At 44.2% G+C, this 25,572-nt stretch overlaps 2 protein-coding genes across 3 annotated transcripts in view; both read right to left on the minus strand.

Annotated features, from left to right (window-relative positions):
* The window catches only part of stab2 (stabilin 2), a 34,885-nt gene extending 19,051 nt beyond the window's left edge, over positions 1-15,834 (minus strand). The window contains exons 1-25 of one of the 2 annotated variants that reach the window (XM_085139105.1): positions 15,512-15,834; positions 14,075-14,199; positions 13,563-13,678; positions 11,654-11,739; positions 10,777-10,843; positions 10,598-10,693; positions 10,285-10,407; positions 9,894-10,090; positions 9,641-9,768; positions 9,398-9,531; positions 8,806-8,885; positions 8,450-8,599; positions 7,783-7,926; positions 7,644-7,706; positions 6,992-7,108; positions 6,840-6,893; positions 6,680-6,760; positions 3,524-3,676; positions 3,322-3,381; positions 3,124-3,225; positions 2,921-3,007; positions 2,615-2,726; positions 2,360-2,540; positions 1,869-1,962; positions 1,625-1,783 (exon numbers count right to left, since the gene is read on the minus strand). In XM_085139105.1, the coding sequence (XP_084995231.1) occupies positions 1,625-1,783; positions 1,869-1,962; positions 2,360-2,540; positions 2,615-2,726; positions 2,921-3,007; positions 3,124-3,225; positions 3,322-3,381; positions 3,524-3,676; positions 6,680-6,760; positions 6,840-6,893; positions 6,992-7,108; positions 7,644-7,706; positions 7,783-7,926; positions 8,450-8,599; positions 8,806-8,885; positions 9,398-9,531; positions 9,641-9,768; positions 9,894-10,090; positions 10,285-10,407; positions 10,598-10,693; positions 10,777-10,843; positions 11,654-11,739; positions 13,563-13,678; positions 14,075-14,199; positions 15,512-15,595 (2,793 nt within the window). In that variant the 5' untranslated portion in view covers positions 15,596-15,834. Of the gene's footprint in view, positions 1-1,624; positions 1,784-1,868; positions 1,963-2,359; positions 2,541-2,614; positions 2,727-2,920; positions 3,008-3,123; positions 3,226-3,321; positions 3,382-3,523; positions 3,677-6,679; positions 6,761-6,839; positions 6,894-6,991; positions 7,109-7,643; positions 7,707-7,782; positions 7,927-8,449; positions 8,600-8,805; positions 8,886-9,397; positions 9,532-9,640; positions 9,769-9,893; positions 10,091-10,284; positions 10,408-10,597; positions 10,694-10,776; positions 10,844-11,653; positions 11,740-13,562; positions 13,679-14,074; positions 14,200-15,511 lie in introns of those variants that run through there. The other variant, XM_085139106.1, reaches the window with a different exon arrangement.
* A 1,200-nt stretch (positions 15,835-17,034) lies between these two features.
* wnt16 (wingless-type MMTV integration site family, member 16) lies at positions 17,035-25,482 on the minus strand. The gene is made up of 4 exons (XM_085139131.1): positions 24,916-25,482; positions 22,347-22,573; positions 19,475-19,764; positions 17,035-19,397 (listed from the first exon to the last, which is right to left on the minus strand). The coding sequence occupies exons 1-4, from the start codon at positions 25,005-25,007 to the stop codon at positions 18,939-18,941; spliced, it is 1,068 nt and encodes a 355-aa protein (XP_084995257.1). The 5' UTR covers positions 25,008-25,482; the 3' UTR covers positions 17,035-18,938.
* Positions 25,483-25,572: the final 90 nt, after the last annotated feature.

The following is a 25,572-nucleotide window of genomic DNA, read 5'->3' on the forward strand; positions in this document are numbered from 1 at the left end:
GCACCCCCACCTTTTTCCTGAGGAACCATGAACCATGGGCTCAGAATTAGAGGTGCCAGATCTTTACAGAAGGCCAATAAAGCTGACAGAACCACATCATCTGCAAAAGGAAGCAGCAAGATCCTGAGACTAACAAACTGCCACGTGGCAAACATTAACTGAATAAATAGTTCCATTTATTGAAACTGCAAAATTGGGTGTTTTTGACTGGGGGGTTCCCAAAAACAATGATGTGACATCATTAAGAACAAACTGACCGACAACGTGTTAAAAAACTGAAATATTCCCTCCGAGGTCCGCACGGCTCCAGTTTAAATAGGCCAGTGTAAGTTTGAATAATCAACCACATTTCAGGATTCACATTTTCTGGCCCTCTCATGTTTTAAAAATACTGCACTCCTTACTGCCACCCTAAGGACGGACTGAAGTGGTGCATTCCCAGGGTAAGAGCACATTAATGAGATAAAGTCAAAGGAGCTTGCAAAGAAAAGCGTCTGGACTTCTTTAAGTTACTTGAAGACGTTTCACCTCTCATCCGAGAGGCTTCTTCAGTTCTAAGGTCAAATGGTGGAGAGTCCCAGATATAAACCTGGTGGGAGTTTCCCCCCACAGAGGGACAAAAGGACCCCCTGATGATCCTCTAATCGCCTGAGCCAAGGTGTGGAACTGGGTGTGGGTCCCAATCAGCCAGAGTTTCGGGTGAGTTCATTGTGAAACCTGGCCCCACCTTATCATGCGAATTCCTGAGGTCAGATGGCCCAGGGTGTGAGTGGGCGTTAAGGCGTCTGGGAAGGGATCTCAAAACTGGATTATAGATGGCAGAGAGTTGGTGTCGTAAACCACCGCCTCTGTTCAAAGATGGTCGCTCACAGTGGACATAGATGGCTTCTTTCACTCCTCTTTCAAACCATCTGTCCTCTCTGTCCAAAATGTGAACATTGGCATCCTCGAAAGAGTGTCCTTTATCCTTAAGATGCAGATGGACAGCTGAGTCTTGTCCTGTGGAGGTGGCTCTTCTGTGTTGTGCCATGCGCTTGTGAAGTGGCTGTTTGGTCTCTCCAATGTAGAGGTCTGGGCATTCCTCGCTGCACTGTACGGCATACACCACATTGTTAAGTCTGTGTTTTGGCGTTTTGTCTTTCGGGTGAACCAGTTTTTGTCTGAGTGTGTTGCTGGGTCTGAAGTACACCGGGATGTCATGCTTGGAGAAAACCCTCCTGAGTTTCTCTGATACACCGGCTACATAGGGGATGACAATGTTGTTGCGTCTGTCCTTCTTGAGGATAAGAAGGACAGAGGATAAGAAGGACAGACGCAACAACATTGTCATCCCCTATGGCGATTAGAGGATCATCAGGGGGTCCTTTTGTCCCTCTGTGGGGGGAAACTCCCACCAGGTTTATATCTGGGACTCTCCACCATTTGACCATAGAACTGAAGAAGCTTCTCGGATGAGAGGTGAAACGTCTTCAAGTAACTTAAAGAAGTCCAGACGCTTTTCTTTGCAAGCTCCTTTGACTACGATGACCTGGATGACTGAGAACCTTCACAGACATTAATGAGATAAACCATCCGTCAGTGACATCTCCACTATTCACGTCTCAGCTGATATCAGTGTCCTTACCTGTCCGGGTCCCACATAGACACAGGTGGCGTTGGGGTGGCAGCCGCCTCTGTCAGGACTGTTGCAGTTGTTGATTGGTTGACACTCATTCCCATCCTCACTCCATCCAGTCAGACACTGACAGACGTGAGTCCCAGGGCCTGTCTTTATACATTTAGCCTGCAAGGGGCAGAATGCAGCACGGGCAGCAGTGAGGAAACAGACTGCGTTTTTTACAGTTACACACTAAAAACTGGAGACTTACGTTCAGGCTGCAGCCACCTCGATGGGGTGGAGCACACGGGTCAGACGCCACACAGGTGATGCCATCACCTTGGAAACCAGTTTTACAAATACACCTAAAATAAGACACAGTACAGAATAATGTGTGTTACAACGAGATAACTGTTATGGTAAATGGACTGGTTCTTATATAGCGCTTTTCTACTCTGTCCGAGCACTCAAAGCGCTTTATACAGCTAATTCATTCACCCAATCACACCCATTCACACAAGCACTTCTAAGTTTAAGTGCTGAGTATCTAACATTCGTACACATTCACACTCCGATGGATGCATCGGAGAGCAACATGGGGTTAGTATCTTGCCCAAGGATATTTGGCATGCAGACTGGAGCAGCCGAGGATCGAACCACCGACCTTCTGGTTAGTGGCTGATCCGCTCTGCCACCTGAGCTACAGCCACCCTGTTCACTACAGACGTCTGACTCAGGGTTAAAGACTCCAGGTAAACTCACTTGACTGTTCCCTGGCTGAAGTCACAGTCAGCGTGTGCGTGGCAAAACTGAGCCTGAGCGCCGCAGGCGGCCGTCTGTCGATCACACAAAGGACCGGTGTAACCCTGCTGACACGAGTCCACTTTACACCGACCGTCTGAATCCGGACGGTTATCACACTGCCCGTGGATACAGGGGCAGGCTGAGGATAGACAAGTACATCATCTTTACATCATGTCTGCCTGTGTGACATCACAAAGTATGAGTCAGACTTACTTCTGTCACAGTTTGGTCCATATTTGTTGGAGGAGGAGCAGTACTGACAGCGTGAGCCGCTGAAGTTCGGTTCACAGCTGCACGTTCCATTTCTTGAAACCCCCTCCGAACACTGAAAAACACAAAACACACACTTTAGGTTCCTCCTCCATAAACCAAACACCTCGCTTTCCCTGCAAACACTGAAACATTTCAGTTTCCTTCCTTCACTGCTGGACTGCAAACAGGAAAAAGTCTGTTCAAAGAACAGAAAGCACTAAAGCTTCTTCCAAATAAAGTAATTAAGGAATTATGGGAATGTCTGACCTGCCCGTGTCTGGAGCAGGGCGTCTGGTATCCACCTGGACACGGTCTGCAGTCTGGACCGTAGAAACCTTTACAGCACGCTGGAATCTGAACGGATATACACAAGGTTATTCTGACAGCCTCTACAAAGTTACATCTTCTAGGCTTCAGTGTCTTTCTGTTCCAACATGAAGTAAACTGCCCGGTTTTACTAAAGTGTGTACCGTGACCGTTGAGTTGCAGTGTGCAGAGCAGCCTTTCACTGGGACTTTAACGGATGGGTTGCCCTTGGTGAAAATATAAGAACATCCAAATGTGGAAGAGCCCTGGATAAAGACAGCATAATCATATTTTAAAGCAGCTCAAAGTAAGAAAGGGAAGTGAATAAATATCCAGATGCTTCACAGTGAGTTCAGTCTTACTGTAAAAACTCCAGAAGAGCATTGGGTCATTATTAGCTTTGAACACGCGACACATTCACCCTGAAAAACACATGAGTTGATCAAATATCTCAAACACACTCAAAGGGCTTCAGTGTTTTAGGGCGTGTTTTCACACTGAGCCTCATACGCTGCACATATACATTTAGGGTCAATCGATCATGTTATTAGACGTTAAACTCACCATGATGATTTTAGTCTCTGTGATGTCACATCTACTGGGCAACACAGGTTCGATGGAGGGCGGAGTCAAAACTCCATCCATCACATAAAGACGTCCATTTTTTGCCTCCACAGCCGCTTCCAACACGGCTGCACCATTAACCAAGATCTGGCCCTGAAACAGTGAAACGACGACCGGACAGAAATCCTGAGCTCATGTTGAAAGTGTGGAAAACAGTCTTACTAAAATGCGGATAATAGGAGTGAATTCAACTTTTCTTTAGATGATGAAGGTTTGACACAGAAACCAGGAGCTGATGTTCAGTCAGCTTTAAGTCACACGCCTGTATTCCTTACAGGATCAATGGTGCATATTTACTGATTACACTCATTTCTCCTGAAAATGATTACAGAAATAAAAACGCTGCACTTTGTTATCTGGATTGTATTTTAAACTCTATTAATAATATTAATAAACTCTATTAATGTCAACATTTCAAATGTTCAAGTTAAAAGTGAAATAAATTTCAGCAAAAGATCTGCAAGCTTATTAAAGAGACTAAATCTGCATGAACAGCACTAACACACACACACAGAAAGGATATTGGAACAATAATGTCAGTATTATTGCATACTTATAACCAGTGTTGGGTAAGTTACTTTAAAATAGTAACTTAGTTACATTACTAGTTACTTCTATCAAAAGTAACTCAGTTACTTCAAGTTACTCGTTACTTTCAAAGTAACTAGTTACTAGGGAAAGTAACTTTGGTTTTACTCAGAATTCTCTTGTTAATGTGTTGCTTCCATAACTTTGCCAGTCTTCTAGCTTGCTTACTTGCCACAAGTGCACTGTGCCACCTACCAATAGAAAGGAAAAGATAATGTGCATATTTCCATGAGAGAAATCCCACGCCTGGACCGTCATTGACTGCTGCCATGATTCTAGCCTACGTCACAGCGTCATGTGCGCCTTTTACATCCAACACAAAAACTGCAGTCGTGGTGCTTTGATTGTACTCAGAACTCAGAAATTCTGCCTTCTGAATAGGAAGATATAGGTAACACCAGACTGCAGATGAGCTGCATACAGGGCTGGACGGGGACAAAAAATCGGCCCGGGCATTTTGGCTAGAGACTGGCCCGCCATTATAGGAAAAATCATAAAGCCTTTAAATGAAAACAAACACTGTTGTGACAGTGATGTTCACTGTTTTGATGGTATATATGCATCAATCTATCAATCCTTTGTTGTAAGATTCAGATAATTGTTTTTTAAAAGCTAGACATTTTAAATGAGAATAAGAAAGAAAAGTATTTCTTTGTGCCCCCCTCTCCCTGTTAATGCCCTACCTGGCCCCCCTGGCAAAACTTAGCTAGATCGCTCCTGCACAGTTACCAGCTGTCAGCTAAAAAACAGGATCCTGGTGTTATTTGTCTCTCAGAAACAGTTCATAACTTCCCTTCAACTCATTCATATCACCTAAAAGGTAAACCTGTTTCTCCATCACCTGTTCAGCTCTGATGATTCAGTAAGGACATCTCCTGGTTTCATCTTTATGTTTCCCTCTCACCAGATAACCAAACCGACATCATGACCAGCAGCTTTTTTGCAGCTGTGGCTCCAGCAAACATCAGCTGATACTAGAAATTAATGTTAAATAAATTCTAACAACAGCTGATCAAGCTTAAACGTGCTGCTGTTGTTTAACGCACATCGGCTGGTTTCCTGTTTCTGGCGCAAAGTGGGCGATAAACAAACAAGAGAGAAAAGCCGATCAGCTGATCATTGATCAGTTTTCATGATTGAAGTAGAAACGGGAGAGGGAGGGGGGGAGAATGAGAGAAGAAGAGGCAGCTGTGCAGCAAAGACACAGAATAACTCCAGCTTTGTGTCTTTTTCATTGTAGCTGAAGTCCGGGACAAACTGTTCCTGTTCACCTCAATAAGAAACGCGTAATATTTTCTCTGAATACCAGACAGGACGGTTGGCAACTCTAATAACTTATGAACAAAATAAAGTTCAACATCATTAACTTCATAGCACCCACCCAGCTGTATAGAAACTCCGTCATGCTAGCTAGTACGCAGTACGGAAAAAGTCAGAATAACGAAAATAAACTCCACCTAAACTTGGTTTATATCTGACCCAGATAGACTGCAGGTCATAACTTCTTACCTGAAGTTCAGTTCACACTTGGACCGGTGTCGTGCCAAACTAGGTATCCCCGACAGAATTTGTTTCCCCTGCGTCGGAAGCACACGCTGGACTGTCCAAATCACGGACAAATAGTATCCCACATTGTTGATTTTTAGTTTACAAACACTTCTTATAATGACTAACTACTCCTGACATTTTTGAGATGTTAGCTCTTTATACAACGAAGTTATAGTGGGATACAAATAATATCAGGCTGACCCTGCCACAATATGTTCCCCCTGTGTAAATCACGGACAAACAGTATCCCACATTGCTGATTTTTTGTTCACAAACACTTCTTATTATGACGCATTACTCCTGAAACTTTGGAGGATTTAGCTCTTTATATAGTAAAGTTACAGGAGAATAAAAATAGTTATCAGCCAAAATGTTAATGGTTTATTAAAATAATCCCACCTGACACCCGTGAGCAATAAATATATAATTTTCTGTTGTAACCCTCAAACTGAATGGTAATGTAACGATACAAATTTTTCACAAAATGAAAACATCAGTACTTCTTGCGTGCTCCCAGCACAGGGGAAACAAATTCTGTCGGGGATACCTACTTTGGCACAACACCGGCGGCCGCCTCGGGTCTCTGCTCCTCCTGTCTCCCCTTTCCCTCATCCACCTGCTGCCTCCAACACTTCCTAATGTTACAGAATCTGTGGAAGCTCCGCGATAGCCACCACACGAAGTAACGAGTAACGACCCTATCTAAATCCCAGTAACGACTAACGCGTTCCTGATTTTGGCATAATAACTAGTTACCGTGCTCGTTACCACAATAATAACGTAGTTACTGTAACGCGTTACTTAATAACGCGTTAGTCCCAACACTGCTTATAACCAAACACGTTCCACCCTCCTTTGTTATTTTATAAGATTCATGATATTATTTAAGTATTCAACAGTGACTGTGACAGAGATTTGGGGTGATGTTGGGGGTTACAGATGGTGGAAATCCACACTTACATTTTCCATCACGGTGATTGTCAGAACCTGATTGGCCATTGTCACGTATCTTGGGGTTGACACAGCATTGTAGATCTCCAGCTGCATAACAGGGAGATAAAAAAAAACTGTCAGAGGGAAAACGTGAATTATTAACGAGTCAGCGGACTGTCACTCTCACCGAGGTGGCCGGGATAATGTGGTTCCTGAGAAACTCCAGCAGTTTGCTGTGACCCTGGGGATTCAGAACCAATCGTCTGGTGAATTATTCATGGAGGAAATGATCACTCACTGACAGACTACAAATTTGTCAGTTTTTGTGTCCATCCTTACGTCAGGGCTCATGAGATACTTCAGGTGTTCTTCAATCATTGCATCAAATGCTGCAGTGGTGGGTGCAAGCACAGTGATTGGTCCCGGCTGGTCCAGCAAAGATGCCAGAGGAGTTTTCTGCAGTGAGCACAAATTGTCCAATTTGATCAATTTACAATTCAGAAACTTAAGAACCAGGTCCTCGTGCACCTGAATGTGTTACTAAGATAAATGCTCATGCACCGTGTTTGAGGTGGGATTCAGGCGACTCTCGGTCCTGACTCTGCTAATATTTACACATTTCTTCCTGCAGCATGAACATCAGGGACGGCTAATCCTGCAGGACCACAAATCAGTGCAATATTTCCTATTTAATCTGTGTTCAGAACCTAAAACTGATCATAGAAATATCACACTCCAAACATCTTCTGTGTCAGTGTTGACACAAAGCCCTGATCTAGTGTAATAATGTAATGATCACATCCTCTGGTGGGCAGGAATGTGACTGGGACATTGGGACATGCAATAAAATGTCTTCCAGCGTTCAGCTTGTTATTGACTCAATACAGGAAGTTACAGGATGTGATTAACTTCTAAACTGAGAATAAAAAAGTTGGCTTCTGTATGTATTCATGGCCTGATGTTCCTGGTATTGAAGAAAAGAAGTCTATACCTGTAATAAACTGGTGAAAGTCTGAAACTTGCCGTAGTCAGAAACGATCTTCATCAGGTTCTCCTGTGGAACAACAAAGTGTTCATGTAATGAGATGAATGGAGACATAATGAACACCCAAACTAAAATCTCTTGCCACCTCAGTGTTGCTTTCTACGATGGGAGGCACGCTTTCCATCAGCCTATTGATGATATGGATGATCCCATTAGATGCAACAACATTAGACTGGATGATTACACCTTTCTTCCTGCCGCCATGGATACGAATTTTGGTTTGAGCATCCTGGAATGAAACAAGAGGAAGATCTGACAATACAAAATTCTATCAAAGCCATTGGAGGCTTACCACTGTGTGAAGTGTGAAGACCGTAACAGTTTCACATGTTTCAGGTGAGCATCAAAAGTCTCTGAAGTACTTAAGACTGGACTTGGTGTCCACTGTGTGCATCACTTATTTGATTATAAATCTTAATTCATTCTTACAATAAACAAAGAAATGCAAGCCAAGTCTGTGAATGCTCTATTTATTGTCATCTTTATTGTGTTTCCAAGGGTTTAAAAACAGGATTCAGTCAAGTTATTTATTTAATTGTTTAGGGAAAGCGTCTGAGTTTGGGTTCTAGTTCGGGTTCTGGGTTAGCATCTTGCTTTGGGCTGGTTTGTTTCTTATGTGAAAAAACAAGTCATCACTCACTTTCCTCAAATTGTTTCAAATCTTTTTTATATTTCCTAATTTTTTTTTGCTTCGTGCCCTGACATGTCTACACTTCATGTTGTATCAATCTGCTGGTGATGAAGCCTCTCACCCCCTCTGATGTGTCCGTCTCTGCTGATTTTCCCGTCAGTGTGTAGAAGACATCAGTTTTCTTCAGTGTGTCAAACTGCATCATCCCAGCGACCAGATGCATCTTACACAGGTATGTAGCTTTGGACCTGTTCGCTATCAGAGTCCTCACCTAGTAAGAGGAGTATAGGCAGATGTTTGAATCCTGACTGAACCCGTTTTGATTGAATTGTGTTTTTTCCTCTGGAGCTCAAAGAACGATGAGCTCCCAAAACAAAGCCAGGGTGTGAAAGAAACATAAAAGTGGCTCTAAAGTTAAAAGGAAGCTAAAACTAGCTGCTGATAAAAGTGGATCCGTTTATTTGAAGGGATTCGTACCGGCGTTCCCTTGAAGCCTTTATTTATCGGGATGAAAACGGTGAACGGACCCAAATTCTGCAGCGGCCACGACAAAGATCCTGCAAGACACACACAAACACAATCATTAACATTAGTTCTTTTCATGTGAGACGACTTCATTGACCATCTGTAAAATGTCTCGCTACACAGATCGCATCTGAATAGCTCCAAAAAACAAGGTGTGCATCAGCTGAGGACTTGTCATTGCCAATAAAGCGGAGCAGTAATTGAGCATCGCTCCTATGTTTTACCATGGGATACGTCGGTTATGTCGTGTGTTCTGGAGAATAAACAGAGCAGGATCGAACAGGAAGGCTACTTTAGGGGCCTCCGTGCAGAACCCAGATTAAACATTTTAAAACTCACTTATAAAAAAAAGTCCTGTATGTGGTGAAACTTGAAATAATTTTCATCTGTATCAGTTTAATTTTTATGAATGCTATTTTATTTACTGAGTTTTATTTAATATAGGGAAAAGCTTACATGTGTCCCTGCACAGAGAGCTAAAGCTGAGGAAGTGAAAGTTTTCTGCTTTTTATGGACCAAACCACCTCAAACTGAATCCACATACCAAACAGAGTGATGGCATTGCTCAGCTGACCCGTCCACTGGCCTCCTGGTTCTGTGTTCAGGTCATTTAGAAGCTCCATGATATTCCCAATGCAGACTTTACCATTACCAATGTAGCCCTGGAGACAGGCGCACCTGAGGGACAGAGCAGCAAGTGACGGCTCAGTTCTGCAGCTCTGCTACTTGCTGCCTGCAGATTCAGGTATTGGTCCATGCAGACATTCAGTAAAGTAAAGTGACTGACTCAACTTGTCCAGGTCCCACGGTGCTGCAGTTGGCGTTCCGGTGGCAGGAATCAGGTGTGCAGGAGTTCTTTAGGCTGCAGCCACCGCCCGACAGAGTGTCAAACCCAGAGAGGCACTCACAGTGGGACTGAACAGAGCACAGCACAGCGGATTCAGAGGTCACTGACAAGGTCACCTGACAGCAAGCCGCTGCCCCCTGCGGGCCACAGCTCGTTACACACATGATGTGAAAGATCAGCCAAAATGTTTTACCCTGCCCGGTCCATCGTACACACAGCGGGCAGACTCAGCAGAGCAGCCGCCACGATCGGTCTGACACGGGTCAATGGCCATGCAGACCCGCCCGTCCCCGCTGTAGCCCTCATTGCAGGTACACAGGTGCTGGTTTGGTCCGGTGTGGACACAGGAGGCCTGAGCGTGACACACCCGCTGCAGACACGGATTTATGGCTGAGAAAGACAAAGTGACAAAGTGAGAAAGACAAAGCTGGAGCACACAGAGACTCAAAGACTGTGACGTTTACACTGACCACAGGTGGGAGAGAGAACTAGAGGTGAGAGAGAGCGAGAGAGAGAGAGAGAGAGAAAGCGAGAACTTGGGGTGAGAGAGAGAGAGAGCACCATGGGGGTACATATAAGCTCACATAAACACTCGGATCCTGCTCTCTGGTAGCCGGGTAGACACTGGCACACTAACCGCCCCGTCAGAGCTTCTTCAATACAGCGAGAGTTCTGCTGGCAGCTGAGAGCTGCACACTCTGGTAACTCTGAAACACAATACAGGTGTTAGCACAGGTGACAGGGTGCAAGCAAATGCAGAAACTGTATAGGTAACAGGAAACAGGAAAAGATAAGCTGACATGTTACCAAATAAGGAGAAGGACCAGACAACACAGCAGGACACCTGCTGCAGGTGGAGTTACCTGTAACTGTAAAGGTACCAGCAGGAGGACTGACCTTGGTCACAATTGGGACCCGTGTATCCAGAGAAACAGGTGCATCGGCCGTCGCCCGCTATTCCGGAAGCACAGAGGCCGTGGACACAGGAGCAGACTGCAAACAGTGTAAAGAGAATTACGGTGGGTCAGAGGTTCCTGAGAACTCAGTGCATCTGTCACAGCTGGAGATGACGTTACCTGAGCTGCAGGTGGGGCTGTACCGTCCAGGTGCACAGTCCTCACAGGCAGTTCCTGCAAAGCCCTCCTGGACACACACACACACACACACACACACACACACACACACACACACACACACACACAATAAAAACAATGATAAACAGGATGTGACATCATGGGTAAACTTTGAGAGAGCCGTGGCTCTGGCCTGTAGAGAGACAGATTTGTAATGCAAACAGTTTACTGCTGGGTCCTGTAACAGGAACCTGTATACCGGTGTATTTTTCAAAGGTGGAGGGGTTCTGCTTTTACGGTCATTAATTATTTAAACCTTTCAGCCAACCACTGATGCAACACACACATTTATGGGGTTTGATTATTCACAGGGTTCTTGGGTTCCTGTAACAGTCTGAGATCTAAGGTTCTAAAGGGCTCTAGAATCTAGAAACTCTGAGGTCATTTACTGTTGGTTCTGTGGACAGTGAGTGTTGTTCAAGGTTCTAATATTATGCCTTCTTTATGACAATAAACCCAGATATATGATTACGTCCTAAATATACATTTATATGGACACAAACACACGTGAAGACTGCAGATTACAGTGATTGTGTCAGTCTGCTTTCACGTTATTGTGGTTTGTTTTATTTTTTGGTTTGTCTGTGTTCCAATCAGCTTTGCTTTCTCACTCTCACTCCAATTTACCTGCACATTAGCTGATTTCTGTCACCAGGTGTTTGACGTGATGTGAGAGCAGGTGTGTGAGGTGACACTGTCTTTCATTGTTCTTGTAACAGTGAAAATAAAGATCTATTCTATGAGAGCAGGTGTGTGAGAGCAGGTGTGTGATGTACAGTTAGAGCAGGTGTGTAAGGTGAGAACAGGTGTGTGAGGTCACCTGGCAGCTGCAGGTCCCATTCCCTCCCAGTCCCGCGGAGCAGACGCCTCTGCCGCTGCAGGGTCTGGCAGCCTGGTCAGGACACTCTGAAAGAGAACGGGCACATGGTGTGAACAGGAAGCTGACGCTGCATGATTGTGGAGCGCTGCTGTTGTGTTTTCTATGAGGAAACAGACCCCCCCCCCACACACACACACACACACACACACACACTTCCCGCCATCCTCCCGCTCCGTCCTCTTCCTCTCTAATCTCTTCATGTCATCACATCACCATCATCTGTTTCCCTTCCCTTCTTCCGCTCACAGAACAAATAACCACCACAGCAACACAGGATAGCATCGCAGGAAGCACGGATACCAGGATCGTTCATTCCTGGGTATTTTTTTTCCTCTTTGAAAGTTATGAAGAAATCCTTCTTATATTTTGTGCCTGTATTATTTTATCATTACTTTGATGCTGAGCCAGTTTATGGCAGCGTCACTTAGGACCGGAAGGTCAGAGCCAGACCGGAGAAATGATCAACAGTTCATAATGAAAATAACTTCTGTTTGATACCAAACATTTGAAAGTGAACATAGTTTTAAAAAAAATCTGTTTTCACATGACTGCACAGCAATGACCATCAAATATACACTGGTTCTCATACTCAGGAGACATTTTACTTGTTTTAATGAAGTATTTTTTATGATATTACTCATACTTTTACATGAGTATGAGGACTTTTACTTTTAAAGGTACTGTAACGTAACAATGACTTCCTCCACTTGTTGGAGGATTGCTTTGGGGTTTTCTGTGAAAACTTTGTAAGAGTATCAGTGATTTTTTTTTTCTTTTTTGTGTTTCTAGTGGCAGAGTCTTCAGTTAAGGTGGAGCTGGTCCTCGAAGTCCTCGAAGACCCCAGGTTCAGGTGTATCAGCTCTCAGGAGCAGAAAAAACTGAGCATTATTTTTCCACTTTGAACAGATAAAGCAGGCATCGTCTGAGACTCATGGGGGGGGGGGGGGGGGGGGGGGGTCCACTGAGTAAGCAGATTCCAGTCCTGCTGACAACGTCTGACCAGAGGAAATGGGGAGGAAGTTTCTGGTTCCTGCAGGACGATCTGGTTCCTGCAGAACTGAAAATGTGACACGAGTCACCTGGAAGCCAGAGCTCAGTTTTTTTAGATGCCCGAGTCTTGTAGTGAATTTTTGGACAGACCGAGTGTGCTGCTGCTAGCATGCTATGACCAATGAGTGAATACAAAAATGATCACAGTCACAAATTTACATTTTAAACTTCTTTAAATTTAAACGTATTGAATTAAATGTAGCACATGGACCAAAGCGCCCGTCCACCCTCACATCACCCTTACAGAAGCTCCCGGCTCACAGTATCTGTGCTGATGTTAACACTGGAGGAGGTTTGAAGCTCAGCAGCTCCTGAGTCAGCAGGACTTTTACACTAACAACTTTTACGCACTCAATGGTACCACTCTGTAACTTCGCATGCTCTTTTACTTCTTGTCTGAGCCGCTGAGGCGCCTGAAAGCTGACGGTGGAATCTAAGAGGGAAGAAAGTTCACAGCCTGCCTCACAGCAGCATCCACACCTGCTCTCTCTCACATGTTTGTAAAGGCAGACTGCGTTGCGGTGCTGGACTTTACACACCTGTGGTAACAGGATCCTTTTTCCATTCTTTAATACAATAGACTCCCCACTACAAATGTTAGGGCTGTTATTTTGCAGCCTTTTAACATTATATGTGGTAAACGGACTGATTCTTGTACAGCACCTTTCTCTTATGAGCACTCAAATCACTTTATACAACATGCTTCTCACACATTCATACAGCCTCTTTTGAATATAACATAATGATTAAATAAAAGCTTTTTGGCTCTTTGAGGACGAGCTGGTGTGTCAGTACTGACCGATGCAGTCGGGGCCCCAGTAACCTGGACAGCAGCTCTTTATTTCCACCTCCTTGTAGCACTCCTTGGAGCAGCCACTGAGGGGCAGCTTCATGCTGGGAGTGTTGATGTAGTACCTGCAGAACAGACAGACAGACTGGAGGTAAAGTGGCTGCTGATGTTGGGATCCAGGACACCAAGGCTCTCTCCTCTTAGAGGTGGGTGAGGGAGGGGAGGGGTCCTTATATAGCCTGATTCAGATGGAGAGGCTGCTCTGTGGCTCAGTGTGATACGCAGAAGGACTGTTTTGAACCCTGACTCGACAGCAGAACTGTTAACTGTAAATTCAATAGAAAATGATGAAAGAGGTGATGTGGAGATCTTTTAAAGTTTCTTGTGTGAGTTGTGATGTTTGATGTGAAATTGTGGAGATATTTGAATTTGTGCAAAGAAGCTAATCACAGTTTATTGTTTCAACCATCAGTTGAACCACAATGAGGACTTTGAGTGGACCTGTGCTGTGTGGTGCTCACTTGCAGTCCTGGGCGTTGGATCTGGGCGTGGGTTTGAATCCTGATGGGCACAAGAACAGCTGGCTGATGGTGCAGGAGTGGCATATCGTGCGAGTGCGGAGCACTGTCGAGTTGGAGCAAACGTTCTGGAAAAAAAAGAAAAGAAAAGTGTCTTTCATCAATGTCTACGCTGTGTGAGTGAAACTGTGCTGGCAGTGTGTGGCTGCAGCTCTTAGCAGGATGATTTCCAACCAATCAGGAGCTCAGTTCTCCACACACTGTCAGCGTGCAGGTAAACTAGAAGGTAACAGTGTGGAAAAGTTCAACTCATCACTTTGTAAAACTATTAAACCTCCTCCTCTGGACCTGAAAACCAAAGACTGCTGCTGGTGGCTCAACTGGAACAGGAAGTAAGTGTAATAACTGTAATAGCAGCTGTGGTTATCTGCTCCATAGGCTCCACCCAGGAAACGGTCAAAAGAGGCAAACAGGACACGGAGTTCCTGGGCCGATGATGACTTCCTGTTACAGCCTGCAGGTTCAGATGGGAATCAGCTGCTGACAGATAAACTGGCTCCTTTTTGCCTTTGCTCGGTGACAGTTGCTTGTCAGCGGGCTCTGGCTGTTGAGATAACCTCTGATGTGATTCCCACTCAGTTTCCAGTATCAGCTTATCTGAACACGCGGCTTCCACTAATCAATCCGCTCTGTGTTGTCTCTATAAGTCGCCAACTTCACTGAAGTTCAAAAGTCATCGCATTGCTGCACAGCTATTCCTGTGTGGGTGGAGCTTTAGTCTTTGGCATGTGCGGCTTCTTCCTGCAGTCTCTGTTGTGTTTCTTTGTTTGCAGCTCTGCAGACCTGAGCTGGCTGCTGCAGGTACCTCATACTCCAGCTGTTGGCTGCACCAGCACAGATCAGACTGAAGATCTGTTTATACAGAGCACATAATACTACACAGTACTGCCTGTAACCATGGCAACATTCTGCTTGAGTACCCCACACTAGTTATTTCTCACATTGTTTATGTGAATGTAAAGCTTCTTGAATGAGAGTTGGGGCTATTCCCACTGCGTCCACACTCTCAGGTGACCCCCCCTCCCCAGAAAGTGAACATCAGAGCAAATGATTTGAGCAGTGCTTCAGTCTGCAGCTCATAATATTTCAGTCAGAGAACACATCGCTATGTAAGACATCGGAAAACCAGAAGTTATCACAGATGAAGCTTCAAACAGGACAGCACAACTAAAATAAACAGAGCTCTTTCTGAGCTGATGTGAGGAAGAGCGCTCAGATTCATTTACTCTAGGTTTCACAGAGACGCTGACGCACGACAACCAGCGTCCAAACTTTTACATCCTGAAGCTCATGTAGATTTTTACATCTGAACCGCAGAGTTCAGTTTTAGAGTTTTAAGCTGAACGAACTCCATGAATAAAAACAGGCGGACGAGCTTACCTGTGCAGCAGCTGACATCTTCAGCTCACTCATCATCATCATCAGAGAGACACACAGCAGCCGGACGCTCTGCAGGACCTCCATCTCTTCTGCCCGCCAACTTATCCCCACCAACTCTTTTCAGCTCCTGCGCCTCTGAGCCTCCTCCTCCTTTATCATCGCTCATGTGTTTCCTGAAAAACCAAACTCAAAGGAAACTGCCGAGTCTGAGGTACACACTGACCCATACATGCACACACACACACACACACAAAATCAACACACTCTGTGTGTCTGTGTTTCAGACCTTAAAAACAGAGACACACACTCACACACAAACACACCGGCGCACACACACACATACACAGTTCAGTTGGTCTCAGGTTGCCATAATCTTCACTCCTGCGTTGACCTCACACCGATGGCGGTGCCGTGGTCGACGTGCTCGCTATAAAGTCTCTGTGTGTATGAATGTGTGTATGTGAACACGCAGGAATGCAGATGTTTGATTTCTGAGGAGAAGCTGAGGGCAGCAGATGATCACACACAGGAGCCTGGGTGTGACCCCTGACCCTGTGGGCCCCTGGATCTGTGCCTGGCATACCCTGTTCAGTGATGTGCAGTAAGAATGGCAGGAAATCCTGGAGTGTAAATAAGAACATGTTTTCACTTTTTCCCCAAATCTTTCTGCCTCATCATCACACACTGCTGATAACACACACTCCTGTATTTGTGAGGACCCTCTCTGACTCAGCAACATGCAACGAGACCGCGGCCTCAACCCAAACCTGAACCCTGCAACTATGCCTGAAGGTTTGATGGCCTGAATATAAGAATAATGAATAAGTACAACGTTAAATAGTTTATCTGATGTATACACGATCAGTCCTTGCTGTGCTACTCAAACAAAATGAACTCCATGTTGGATTCATTCAGAACTGAAATTGGTCAGGAGAAAGTTCACTGAGCTCAGAGATCAGCTGAGCAGGACGATAATTTTTTTTGATGTTACAGACGTTACACACCTCATTTACACCCCTAATTTACACTCTGGGAATGCACAGATCCTAAAACTCAGGGCACTGTGGTGTCTGTCTGTTGCAGAGTCCAGCCTTATTGCATCCAGGTGCTGATGATCAATGCACTGATTAACTGATCGTCACCGTCGGTCTGAGCTCCTCTACCAAAGGACACGTTTTAGCAGTTTGAAGGTGTGGTCCATTCAGACGTTTATGTTACAGTAAATTATTTACAGGGTTACACTGATCAAAAAAATAAAAAACTAAATTCCAAGAGCTACATCTCAGAATTAGTTACCAGGTTAAAGGTTAGAGTTCATGACAGCATGGTTAGAAAAAGGCAGAACAGGAATGGCTGTTCAGAGGGGCTGGAGGAGAAAGCCTCTTCTCAGTAAGAGGACATAACAGCAGGGATCAGGTTTGTAAAGCTGCATCTGAACAAAGACTTCAGGAACAACATCCTTTGACAGATGAGACCAAATGTAGATGTTTGTCCATCATGCACAGCAAACAGCTTGGATCAAGTGTCAAATCAAATCAAATCAAATCACTTTTATTGTCACATCACATGTGCAGGTACGCTGGTACAGTACATGCGAGTGAAATTCTTGTGTGCGAGCTTCACAAGCAACAGAGTTGTGCAAAAATACAATAACATAAAACAAGCAAAATATAAGAATTCAGCACGGTGGAGAAGGGATGATGATCTAAGTGCACCTTGAACTTCTTTTGTGGTTCTTCAGTGTGAGGCCATCTGTCCCACAGATAAAGTTGGGACCAACCTGGGTCATCAACAGGACAAATTTGCAACTGAACGGCTGAAACAGAAAAGAATCGAGCTGCTGCAGAGCTCAGAGAGCTGTGCACAGTTCAGATCAGTTTGAATGTTTCTCAAATTGTTTCTACGGTCTGATGTTTCATCAGCTGTTCTTTTGTTCCTGCTGTTTAAACTGTCAAATGAAAGAAGTGATGCGTCCATCACCGACTGACAGACAGGATACTTTCTCCTAACTTTATTTAAACACATCCATGTGAACAAAGCTGTGCAGGTTTAATATGTGTTATATGTTTGTTATATTTACATCTTCCTGATGTCTTTGATTTAAGAGTGACTCACTCTGACATCAACACAGTCAGATTTTAACATCAGACAGCTGTGAAGTGTTTTTAGTCATTCTTTTATTCAAAAATCAAAAGAAGACTCTTCTCGGGTGAGGTGGAGGCAGAACGGGCAGGGCCTTCTGTGATCAGATGTAATGAAGTACTTTTACTCTACGTCATCAGCTGCCTGTACAGCTATACTGCTGTACTTCCAGCTGGAATGCAGTATTTCCTGTTTCTGGATTATTCACATGGTTTCCTTCTTTCAGAATGCCTTTTTGGGAATGTTTCTAGAATATCCTGTGAGGAGTTTTATGGTTTGTTAAAGACAAACTGAACCAAATCTCCTCTAACACAGACTCGTCTATATTTTCTCTACCAGGCATTTTATTTTTTATTAGTCAAAGTATAATAAACCGTATTTGTGTGGAACCTTTAAACAAACTCACAGCTTTTTGTTCTGTTGTTTTCATGTTTTTGTTAATAAAGTTTGCCAACAGAAACTGAACAAAGAACTCTTCACGTCCACATTTACGGGATCATTTCACCTTCTGATGTCAGTTTGATTCTTTTTGGACAGAAATTACAAAAATATGATTCCATACCAAATAATCAACTTTTAAAAATTATTTACACATAAATATCTTTATTTTAAAATATGAAATCAGTCTGTGGAGTCTGCAGAACTGGTGAGACTGATCAGGAGTCCATCCGGTGTGCTTCAGTCATTCAGATCTTCAGATTGAGTGTGCAGCAGCACTGATCCTCCTCCTGGTGGCACTCTGAATGCTTCAGAAACGCTGGATCACGTTGGAGAAGTCCGTCCAGTCTGAAACATTAAAACGTTCAGGCAGTAAAATCCTGTCCTGGGTCTGCTGCTCACAGATGAACATGAAACAGCTCACACAGGAGGCATGCAGGCTGTCACGTGGCTCACCTGGATCTTTCCACATGGAGCAGCAGCTCCGCTCTGAGCTCCTCGCCACATCGACAGGTAAACTTAAGGCTTCACCTTCACTGCTCGGCCCTCAGGCAGCTGCTCACCCTTTTCTTCTGTGACTCTTCTGCAGGTTTACTCTAATGGTGATGTTATCAAGAGAGAAGGTGAAGCTGTGCCATGTGCTGCTGTAAATGAACCAAGTACTGAGGATCTGTCTTCACCTGAGAGGTTCAGTCCTTCCTATATTTACACTCTTTCAGATCCAGATGTCCAATTTGTCTCTTTCCACAAATCCTTCTTTTATTCCAGGTGTTCTTCTGTTACCAGGTATCATGCTGAGGTGAAGAAGGTGAGCTACGTGTTCCACATGTTTCTGTTTCCAAGTGTGTTACTTACAGGTGTGCATGTCGTTCATGCTCTCGCAGCGCCTGCAGTGGACGTAGCAGCACCACACAAACTTGCACTCGCAGCGCTGGACGTGTCTGACCACGTGTGTGTTGTATCCTCTGCCGCAGCACAGCAGGTTGCAGCCGTCCGGCCCCGTGGACGTCCGGTTGCACCGGCGCCCTCTGGTGCCCGCGATGCCCCGCCGCCTGTCCTCCAGACAGTAGTTTGGAGACTTGTTGAGGAAGATGAGCTGGTGTTTGTCTACATGGAGACGCTGCTGGTCCTTCCACTTCATCTTCCTCTTGGATCGCTCAGTCACCTGCATGCTGTGCTCGTATCTATCCTTCAGATACGTCCCGACCCGCTCAAACGGCACCATCGTCCTCCAGCATGTCTTCACCGCGCAGGAGCCAGAAACACCGTGACAACGACAGTCTGTGGACATTGTCCTGTTGATCGCCTGCAGACGCAAACAGGAAGTTAATCACACCTTGGACCTTTAGACTTTCAGCTTTAGTTTGAGTCGCCGACGTTCACCTGTCGCCCGGCCTCGCTGTTGTGTTGGTTCATGGTGCTCAGCGTGTAGCTGCTGTGGCTCGTCGACATGTTCTTCACGGTGTGGTCCATGAACTTGCGGCTGAACCACGTCCCGTACTGGATGTGATCTGAGCAGCCGCCCCAGTGCCAGCCCTCTGCTGCTGAGCCGCCGCCCCGCAGCCGAGCATCGCAGCCGCACTCTGTCATGTTGCCCTGGCTGCAGGAGCGCGTGACGGCATGGACGAGCCCTGCTGCCATCACCGCATAGATGAACGCTGTCTCTTTGGTTCCTGCAGTGACAGAATGGGCAGACATGACACTTATTTCAGGAGGTTTCATGAGGTATACTTTCATCGTCTCAGATGCTTCTTCGCGCATTGGTTAACAATCTTCACCTGATTCAGAGTACCCCTCAGAAATGAAGGCAGAACCACTCTGTACTGGTCACACTCCAGCTGTTTTTATCTTTCAGTCCAAAACTAAAAGCAGTCAGTGTTAGCAGACAGGCGAAGTCCTGTCAGTTAAAATTCACTGGCTATCTAATAATTTAATATATAATTAATAGATTTTATATTTAAAAGTGTATTAAAATAAAATATTAAAAGTCTGTGTAAATGTTTTAATATTTATGCTTATTTTAATTTCATATCATCACTTCACATCCATTTTCATCATCAGAAGAAAATGGGTGGATATGGATGGAGGGTTTTTCAGACTGAGGTGCAGTCTCTGTGAGTTTCACAGTCTGTGGTCTCATATTCAGACGTGCTGTCTGAAGTATTCTGGTCACATTGAGGAAGTGAAGAAATCCTTTATCGCTAAGACTGGTATTGGTGCTAAAGGGAGCCCTCTACAGGCAGAGACAGGAACTGCAGAAAAAGATTTAAACGATTTCTGAAACCTGAATTTTCTGCTTTGAAGTCTGAAAATTAAACTGAAGGAGAACATTTCTCTCTGTGATGAATTTAATTTACAAGTCATTGAATGAAATGAGGTCATGTGACTACATTATGGGTTTCTGTGCACTCTGACCATCACAGATATACATAAGTTTGTTAACCAGTGTTTTTCCTCAGACTGTAAAAGCTGATTTTACTCTCAGCAACCTCTGACCTCTCACACTGTGACCCTTGATGGTGTTACTGAATGCTTTGTTGTTGTAAAAATTCTTACTCTATTTACCCTTTTCCTCACTCTGCCTCACCTAACCAGACTTATCTTGTTTCCTCTTTTACTTTCTCTCGACCGATTGGCTCTGGAGTTTGTCCCCTAATTAAACTCACCTGGCGCACATTATACAAAAATCTAATCTATTCTCAGAGAAGCTGAGCTAACACACGCCTGAGTGGAAAAAAATACATTATTTCAGTCAGATTCATTTCAGCCAATCAGAAGCAAGTTAAAATGGCCACTGTACATGTTCAGTAGGATTCTGTGGCTGCTTTTGGAGAGCTTTGGAACAAATAAAGTTTCAGTGAGCAGTGGTGGTTAAGTTACTTAAAAACAGTAATTAGTTACTTCTCCAAATCACTTTATTTCTCCAAATCCCTTTACTTTAGTGATTACTTATTTTCAAAAGTGTAATCCACATTATTTCCTTAGGGATTAATAAAGTATTCTGATTCTGATTGTTTCAGGATGACCTGCCATTATCCAATGACACATCTGCTTACCTGTATCTTTTGCTCGTTTCTCCTCCTCTTCTTTTCTATTTTTTCTAAACTGAGCACCTGATGACTTTGAACTTTTCTTGTCCATCTTACGTTGGTTTTAATTTTGCACTCCAGTATGAACACAAATCCCCCAACTCGAGGATCGCCACAACATAACCTAATAGACCTACACCTTAGTTCACAGATTCACTTTGTCTAAGGTTTATTTCTGGGATTTCAAACAACCCAGGATTCAAATGATGTATACATAATGGGCTTGGATTTACAACATTATGAATGAAATGTGCTCTATTTGGAAGCAGCAGCCCCCCTCCCCTTTCGATGGGTTGTGTGTGAGACTTTAAATTATCAAACTGTAAATTATAAATTTTAAATTGTTATTGATCCCTTTATCCCGAGTCCTAAAGTGTATATTTATTTTCTTACTAATCGTATATATATATTGTTTGTTTACATGCACTGCTGTAACTGGAGCCTCGTCGTCTAGTCTCTCTATATACTGGACTGTATGTAGCGGAGATGACAATAAAGTTTACTTTGACTTCAGCAGCAAGCAGGCGCACCGAGGGCTCTCGCGCTCACTTTTCGCATATAGAATTTCGAAAAAACATCGGTGCAAATTATAAGTCTGTATCATAATGTCTGGTGTTTTTGTGTTTGCCGTTTTGTTTTTATTTTGTTTTATTTTGCGAGTTGGTTATCAGATGCCGCTCCAGCCAGTCAGAGAATCCCCCGCCGCCCCGCCCTCTCCTCCCTGTGCCGCAAGCAGCAGGCGCACCTCGCAAACGGAGGGCGCCCTTACTCGCAAATGGGCGATAGAAAACCGATCGGTGCCTATGCCATTCCCAATATGCGCTGGCTGATGTCGGGGCAGCATGAGTACGAGCAATTTTTTTTTTTTTTTTTTTTTTTTTTTGCCGATGCTCGTGATGCCGCCACCCACCGCCCGTATCAAAAACCGCTACTGAATACAGCGTTCTTACGGGAAAGTAACACTAATCTAATTGCATTTTTACAATAGTAATCCTTTACTATACTCATTACTTGAAAAAAGTAATCGGAACGCGCGTTACTGCCCATCTCTGTCGATGAGTGAAGCCTGTATTTGCTCCATGACGGTCCTGCCTCTCCCGAGCAGTCACGCGTCCAGGTGAATCAGAGGGAGGAGTCTCTCCCCCCCGTAAAGTGATCTTACTCACCGCTCGTGAGCTCGTGCCCGAACACGGGCACCTCCTGATTGGTGGAGCAGTTCCAGCGCTCGTGCCTGAACTGTCTCTGACACTCGGCCACCCCGAGGCGCGCGCCCTCCCGGACTCCCGGCAGCAGGATGGACTTCCTGCTGCACAGCTCGCGCTGCCGGGGGCTCAGAGACAGGTTGGAACACCCCAGCTTCTCCACCACCCCCGGTGACGTCACACCGAGCCACCTGTCGACGGAAATTAGCACAACTATTTAAAATAAGGAAAAGTTCAGACAGCACACCTCTGATTTATTCATTTATTACCTGTCCATCCTGCATAGGTGTGAAGTGAAGCACTAACTCTGACGTCACGTTGTGCAGCGTTCCTGGCTGCGTGGTTGCTTATCATACAACGTAACATCTAAATGAACGCTTGTATGTACCTGAGATGTACCTGAGATGTTCCGTTATTCGGGCCGAAGTCGATAAGAAACTTCGAGAGTATGTTTATATGAAACGTGTAAATACTTGCTGTATTTATACTAAAATAAAACACATAAGAGAAAGTGGTCGCTGTGTATGTGTGCCCCCCATCTGATTTCCGAGCCCAACCCCCCCCCCGGCTTGGCGCTCATCTGCGCCTTTTATCAGGCTCTTGGAGCAGAGCAGGTCTCTTGTGCGCGTGCGCTGCTGCTGCGGATTAGAAACGGTCTATGCACGCGCAAAATTAGGATTGTTGGACTTTACCGTGGAAAATCCGCGCGTTTCAGCCAAAAACGAGATCCAAACCTCATCAGCTGAGTGTGTGAGGGTCACAGAGAGGTCACACCGAGTCTGCGCGCATTTCTGTGAGCGCGAGAAGCTTTTAATGAACACGAAAGAAGAGGCGCTCTTTAACGACACCGTTAATGCTCCTGTAGGCTGAGCCGGTGAATTCGCTGTTTTCCAGGCGGACTCTGCACTCAAGTTCTCCGCTGCCCTGCAGCTCACAGCCAGCTGGCTCCGTGTGCTCCTCCGGGAGCTTTATCTCCATAAACGTCTACACACATGACTCTGACGGCTCCGTGCCAGCGCGCGCTTTGGCACGAGAGCCGGTGAAGAAAACTTTTGGGTTTTTATTTTATGGGGCGCCGTTTGTAAAGTGAAACATGCTGAAATTAACGGCAACATTTTTCCACATTTAGCTCAAAACCTTACAAAAACATGTTTTTTCGAGTAATTTTTTTACAACATTTAGTAAAATATTTGTAACTTTTCATCAAATGTTAAATGTTAAATCTAAATGTTAAATATTAAATCTAAATATTATATTTAAATCTAAAAGTTAAATCTAAATGTTAAATCTAAATATTATATTTAAATCTAAATGTTAAATCTAAATGTTAAATCTAAATGTTACAGAAAACTAAATATTTAGGCTAAAATGCAAATTTATTGTACGGATCAACGGAAATACCAAAATAAAAGCTTCCCGAAAACCTCCGGTGCAAAATTGTGTCTGCTCTCCCCCTCACTTCTCCCCGCTATGTGCTGCTTCACTTCTTGCCTACGAGCATGTCCAGCGATTTTGCTGGACATGTGCTGCTAAGAGTGCACTACTGCTGAATGGCCGACAAAACGGATCTTCCGATGTTTTCAGCGAAATCGCCGGACGTGCTTTCTCATGGTCCGCGCCGGGTTATGGCTGAATTCCAGCCATAACCCGAATTCCAATGACGGTCCCGCCTTAATAGACGTTCCAGCCATGTGTTCCAGCCCTAAATCTAACCTTATCCCTAACCATAACCTTATTCCTAACCTTTACTAGCAGTTAAATGACGTAAAATAGTGTTTTCCAAAGCGATTTTTAGAAAATGAACGAACATGTGTAGATTGAGTCCAAACGGTTCTCATGTGCTCTCCTTTTTCCGATGCCGTCATTTAGGAACGTGTTGGGTACCCGAAAGCATAAAATGTCGACAATTTGTCACCTAGCGAAAATTATTACGCTTAGGGAGTGAGAACGTGTTTGACCACTACCGGCACACTTTTGCACCAGAGGTTTTCGGAAAGCTTTTATTTTGGTATTTCCGCTGATCCGTGCAATACATTTGCATGTTAGCCTAAACATTTAGATTTAACATTTAACATTTAGCATTTAGATTTAACATTTAGATTTAGATTTAAATATAATATTTAGATTTAACATTTAGCATTTAGATTTAAATATAATATATAGATTTAACATTTAGATTTAACATTTAGATTTAGATTTAAATATAATATTTAGATTTAACATTTAGATTTAAATATAATATTTAGTTTTTAACATTTAAAATTCTGTTTTAAATATGAAAAGTTACAAATATTTTACTAAATGTTGTAAAAAGGACTTGTTTTGAGTTAAATGTGGAAAATTATTTAGCGTGTGTGTGTGTGTGTGTGTTTGAAAACCTAGTGTGTGTGTGCGTGTGTGGGTGTGTGTGTGCGTGTTTGTCCTTGGAGCTGTGTGTGCGTGTGTGTGTGTGTGTGTGTGTGTTTGGAGCTCTGTGTGTTTGTGTGTGTGTTTGGAGCTCTGTGTGTGTGTGTGTATTTTGTAACATACTTACATCCAGCTGCCCCTGCAGCACAGCGGGCACACGCACACCAGCAGCAGACTCAGAGCGTTCATGTGTCGGACTCCGCAGCTCCGCGCCTCCATCCCTGCTCAGCTCCGCATGCTGACAGCAACCCGGCCCGGAGCAGGCTCCTGAATCCCGCTGAAGGAGTCCTTTCTCTACTGTGCTCTCCTCGATCTGCAGGAGAGGAGAAGCACCCTGGACCAGTCCGAGTCCCGGAGAGTTCTCATTGGACCAACTCAGGACTCAGCAGCTGACGTCAGAGCTGGGCTATAACTGGCTGGATGGGCTTCATGATAAAAAACTTCGTGCTGACATCTGATCCCCGAAAAACAAATAAACGACGGAACACAGTAGAAAAAAAATCTAAAAGTGGCTGATTTTTGAATGAGGTTTGGTGAAAACATTTCAGTTATATAAAAATAAAACTTTAAAAGATTAAAACTGAAACGATTTTGTTTACTTAGAAAGCAAACCAAAATGCAAAAACGATACGGAGGAAATATGCTTTCAATATCTGAGATCAGATTTTATTACAACTGAGGAGAAAACGTGTTTGCTGAGAGTCACTGCTTTTAGAAAGTTCAGAGTTTCTTTTGTAGTGCCTGTACTTAATAAAGATTAAAACTAACTAATAACACAGAAACT

Source organism: Neolamprologus multifasciatus, chromosome 17 (genome assembly GCF_963576455.1).
Source record: "Neolamprologus multifasciatus chromosome 17, fNeoMul1.2, whole genome shotgun sequence".
Taxonomy (NCBI): domain Eukaryota; kingdom Metazoa; phylum Chordata; class Actinopteri; order Cichliformes; family Cichlidae; genus Neolamprologus; species Neolamprologus multifasciatus.